Genomic DNA, 5000 nt, shown 5'->3' with positions numbered 1-5000 from the left:
TCGCGTCTTCTCCATCTCCCGTCTGTCCCATCCCTTCATCAATCTTTAGAAATCCTTTTTCTATCAGTTTTGTTTATTCTGGCGGACGGACTGTAAAATTTGAAAAAAAAAAGAAAAAAGAAAAAAAAAAAAATCATATCCTTCAATAAAAACCGACAACGGTCGATTGGATATTGAATATTCATATTGGGAACGAAGTTTCAACGCGACGCTAGATAGAACGCCTACATTTAATTGCGCTTAAGTATGCACGAATAAAAAAGATTATCCATGGATTTACTCGTAAATTCCACGAGTTAAGCGAGACATTTACTCATGAATTTATTTTCCCTTTTCTTTTTCTTTTTTTTTCTGGTTTTTTTTTTTTTTTTTTTTTTCTTAAGTTAAGCAATCATACCAAATAATTAGAAACATATCATTTGATCTCGATCTCGATCTCTCTCTCTCTCTCTCTCTCTCTCTCTTTACGATTACTTTTTTATTCGATGCTTTTGTCGATTCATAAAACGTTCAATAGTTCACGAAAATGTATCACTATTTGTTCATTCCTTTTTAAACAAAGAGACATCATAATTAAATGAAAAAAGTGTAATCACGACAAATCCTAATTAGTTCGAGTATTAAAACGAATTCACCCCCACTCGTCGGTGGACTATAGCTCTCGTTGTTCAAACATACACAAGGGTGACGCTTTTTATCTCGTTATACATATGTCTAACTCGCATTGTTAACTTCAAAGTAACACGCAAATTTTAATAAACGCATAATTTTCCTAACTATCTATGAAAAAAAAAGAGTGAGAGAGAGAGAGAGAGAGAGAGAGAGAGAGAGAGAGAGAGAGAGAGAGAGAGAGAGAGCAAAGGAAGTGAGAGAGAAAAAGAAAAATATAAAAAACGTGATCGGAATGCTTTGTTTTGTTAAGGTAAAAAATAAAAAAATAAAAAAAATAAAAAAATAAAAAAATAAAAAAAATAACAAGAATAAAAAAGAAATAGAAAAAAAAAATAGAAAAACGGTACGCACTAATCTCTAGGTAAAATTATCGTAGAAGCAAAATCCATTTTTCACGGGACGATAATTTACGCGAGCTTAACGTCAAAAAGTTCTTCGTAATAAAAAATCATAACCCAAGCTAACAAAAAAAGTTCACGTTGCCTCGTTGTTTCTGTTTGTTCGTGCAAGTGTGTACAGCATCTTTCTTTTTCCTTTTTTCTTTTTTTTTTTTTTTTTTTTTTTTTTTTATTATTTAAAAACATGCCAAACATAAAAGAGTAAGTATCTGCATAAAAATGTAAACGTAGATCTCAAGAGAGATCCGACTGTATTCGAAAACGGAGGACAATCAACTGGGACAACGTAGAAGAAGAAATAAATGTACGATTTATATGAATTATCAAGTTTTTCTTTCTTTTCTTTTTTTTTTTTCTTTGCTTTTTTTTCTTTTTTTTTTTTCCTACGAAACTCTTTCAAAAACACGATCAAGCGAGAAAAAAAGATAACTAAAGGAAAATAAAGAAAAATTAATTGTACTTTTAACGTTTTACGCTTCAAAAGTTGAGGAAAAAGAAATCATCAAATAAATAAATAAAAAAAAAAAAAAAAAGAAAAAAAAATTATATAAAATCCGACGAAGTTGAGTCTCCTGAAAACGCGTTCTTCGTCTTTTTGTATTTTCTATTGTAGACAATGTCACGACTTACCCTCTCTATGTGACCACCGCTAACGATCTCCGGCGTGTTAACGCAGACCACCCTCTTCAAGCGTAGTTTATTAACGTGGAACGCCGAGCCATAACAGTACATCAACACCATTGTCGTTGGAAAGTAGAAACAGCAACATGCGAGAATTCTAAAAAAAAAAGAAGAAGTCGAAGAAGAGAAAACGAGTAAAAAAGAATAAATACGTGACTCCTTCTCCTCCATGAAGCGATCGATGTTGATGATGAAAGTAATAATAATAATAATAATAATAATAATAATAATAATAAGAGAGAGAGAGAGAGAGAGAGAGAGAAAGAAAGAGAAAGCCACAAAGCTTACAAAACATAATAAAGATTATTTAATCAGATGGAGATCAATAGAAAATAATAATCTAAGTTAAAAGAATAGAAGTAAATGAGAACGTAAGAGAAATCAACGATCGTCATAGAAAGTATTTATTAAAAATTTTGTGTTCGAAGAAAAGAGAAAAAAAATATTGATGGGTATCGGAGAGAGAGAGAGAGGGAGGGGGGGAAAGATGAAATTAAAAAAAAAAGAAAAAGAAACATCGTAACCGGACGATAATTGGCCAGGTTGGAGGATGATGAGGAATGATGAATAAGCGAGACGATAATTGACTTCTTTACATCCCTTTACAAATGCGATACCTAAGGGAGGCTCTAGCGAAGAAAGGATCGCAGGCGAGAAGGCCAGAGCCATTGAAGTAGTAGCCACCCCTTGGGAGAACCAAAGCGCCAAAAATCGCCAGGCTTGCTATCCAAGTCGTTGACATCACTGCCACACAACCCTGCCGCATGTAATACTGTGTCAACACACACACACACACAAAAATCATCACTCACATGTTTTATTACCAATCACGTTGTCTGTCATCTATGTTATATACATAGATGTATTATACATAGATGCATTAATAAGCACATTAATCTTCTTATTTAAATTACAAACTTATGCATATGTATAAAGATACTTACGTATACAATATACAAGCTGTCATCATCACATTTTAATCGATAAATAAAAAAGATACATATTTCTTCAAGAATATTTACGTAGATTTACATTTAGGATTAAAATAAAATACAATACATTTTTTATATGTATAATACGTGTAATCATTGCAATGTAATTTTATTCTTTTTTTTATTTATTTTTTTTTTTTTTTCTAAATAAATTATTCCTTTATTATTTGTTAAATATTCATGAATAATAAATATCTATGCAAGATCATCTTTGAACGAGTGACATATTTTAAAATATTTTAAAATATTTAGTATTCAAAATACTACGATACTCTTTGATTTCGTTCGAATGGAAAAGTTATCACGGTACTACCACCTCCTCTTACGAAGGTTTTGCGGTTAACCATTCGTAAAGCTTTCCCGACGAGTTACTTTTATCGTGGCGATAGATTTTACGAGCACAGATTCCTCGACGTGTTAAGTGTCTTCGAGATTACGACGATTGACTCAGACCACCGCCTTTTCAAAGGGTGCCCTCGTTCGAATGATGGCCGATATTTTTCGGGAACCTCCCGTTATTTCCGAACGTACGAGAACTTTTCTCCACTCTTATCTATTGCCTTTTCTCTCTTTCTTCTTTCTACTTCCTATTTTTTCCAATATGATATCTCTTTTTGCAAGATCTTTTTACACATATGGATATAAAGCCTAAAACAGGATTTATCAATTAACATTGTTACGCGTATTATTTAATTAAATTAACAATTCTACGTCATTATTTCTCTTGTAACATATTTTTTCTATAACACACATTCCTAACTTGAATAAGATCTTTTTGTTTTATTAAATTAATTCAAATATTTTCTTGATTTTCTTAATTTTCTTCTTCTTCTTCTTCTTCTTCTTCTTTTTTTTTCTCTCTCTCTTTTTTTTCTCCTTTCTTATCTTTTATCAAATCTTAAATAACTCATTCTGTAATTAATGTTGGTCCAAAACACTCTTTTCCCGTTTATCAATGCTATCCGATGTAATTCTCATACGTATCTTCTACGAGTACATTTTATAAACGTATAGACGATGTCTCAAGAGAAAGACGCCATTGTAACCCGTGTAATTCAAAGTTGGCGAAGACAATGGCTGCGTTACCGTGCGATTTTGTAGTTAATGCGGGACAGGTGCGAAGCAGAGTATTTCTTGATAAATGCGGGCTGAATGTAACAAACGGAATGAAGAAAGGAAGGAAGGAAGGAAGGAAGTATCACACTGATATATATATATATATATATATATATATATATATATATATTCTCTTCTGTTAAGGAATTTGAGAAACATTTCAAGACGTTTACATCTGTCTATTTCTCTAGCCAATGAACATTATTTTTATCTCTTCTTATCAAAGACTCAGTAAAAGATCCAATAAATTATCTTCCATTTGTATCTTTCCCATATGAGAATACGTGAAATTCTTGCAATTTCAACATTTGTTTTTGGAATTGTTTTTTATTTTTGAAAAAGTGATCTATCCCTCCTCCCCTTCCCCTCTCGGTCCCCATCGATAAATATTTTTCATTTCTATACATTTTCACGACTTCTTTCTTTTCTTCCTCTTCGTATCAACTTTCGTTGAAATAAAAAGAGAGAAAGAGAGATAGAGATAGAGAGAGAGAGAGAGAGAGAGAAGAGAAAGAGAAAAGTAAAGAAATGATCGAGAAGATGATCGAATTTACCAGTGTCAAGGATCGTCGTTGGTCGATCGAAAGATAAAGGAAGAAAATTCGTGAGAGATCCTAGAAAGTCCTACAATCGAAATAGAGGTGAGAGGCTTCTATTTCAGTAGGAAATGGAATGGTCGGTGGTCGGAAAGAGACAGAGAAAGAGGAACAAAAAAAGAAAAAAAAAAAAAAAAAAAAAGAATAAATGAGAGAAAGAGAGAAGAACGCAGAGAGATGGAGGATCAGTTGTAGAGAGAAAAAAGAAAAAAAGAAAAAGAAAAAAAGGAAAAGAAAAAAAGAAATAAAATGAAAGAAAAAAAAAAAAAAAAAGAAAAGAGAAAAGGAAAAAAGCTATAAAAGAGAGAGTGGAAACGAGGGAAGAGTCGAACTAGAAAGGCCGATCATTCGATAGGCGGAAAATTACGGAATGAATGGACGGCATGAGTCAGCGATTCGACGGAGTGTTCCTTTTGCGAATTCCTCCTCCCCTCCTCCCCCCTCCCCCCGCCCTTTTATACACGGTGTACCATTCCTTCATCTTTTTTTTCTTTTTCTTTTTCTTTTTTTTTTTCTTCTTTTTTTTCTTCTTCTTCTTTACGCCC

General features: G+C 32.4%; 1 protein-coding gene across 9 annotated transcripts in view; it reads right to left on the bottom strand.

Moving 5' to 3' along the window:
• LOC118441563 (trace amine-associated receptor 9) overlaps positions 1–5000 on the bottom strand; it is a 67936-nt gene that overhangs the window by 14681 nt on the left and 48255 nt on the right. For 8 of the 9 annotated variants that reach the window (XM_035866117.2, XM_035866114.2, XM_085657191.1 and 5 more), the window contains 2 exons: positions 2369–2523; positions 1701–1848 (listed from right to left, as the gene is read on the bottom strand). In XM_035866117.2, coding sequence (XP_035722010.1) covers positions 1701–1848; positions 2369–2523 — 303 coding nt within the window. The remainder of the gene's footprint in view (positions 1–1700; positions 1849–2368; positions 2524–5000) is intronic. The other variant, XM_035866120.2, reaches the window with a different exon arrangement.

Source organism: Vespa mandarinia, chromosome 5 (genome assembly GCF_050613455.1).
Source record: "Vespa mandarinia isolate Hongniang chromosome 5, ASM5061345v1, whole genome shotgun sequence".
In the NCBI taxonomy this organism is placed as follows: Eukaryota; Metazoa; Arthropoda; class Insecta; order Hymenoptera; family Vespidae; genus Vespa; species Vespa mandarinia.
This window is presented reverse-complemented; position numbering and strand designations above follow the sequence as displayed.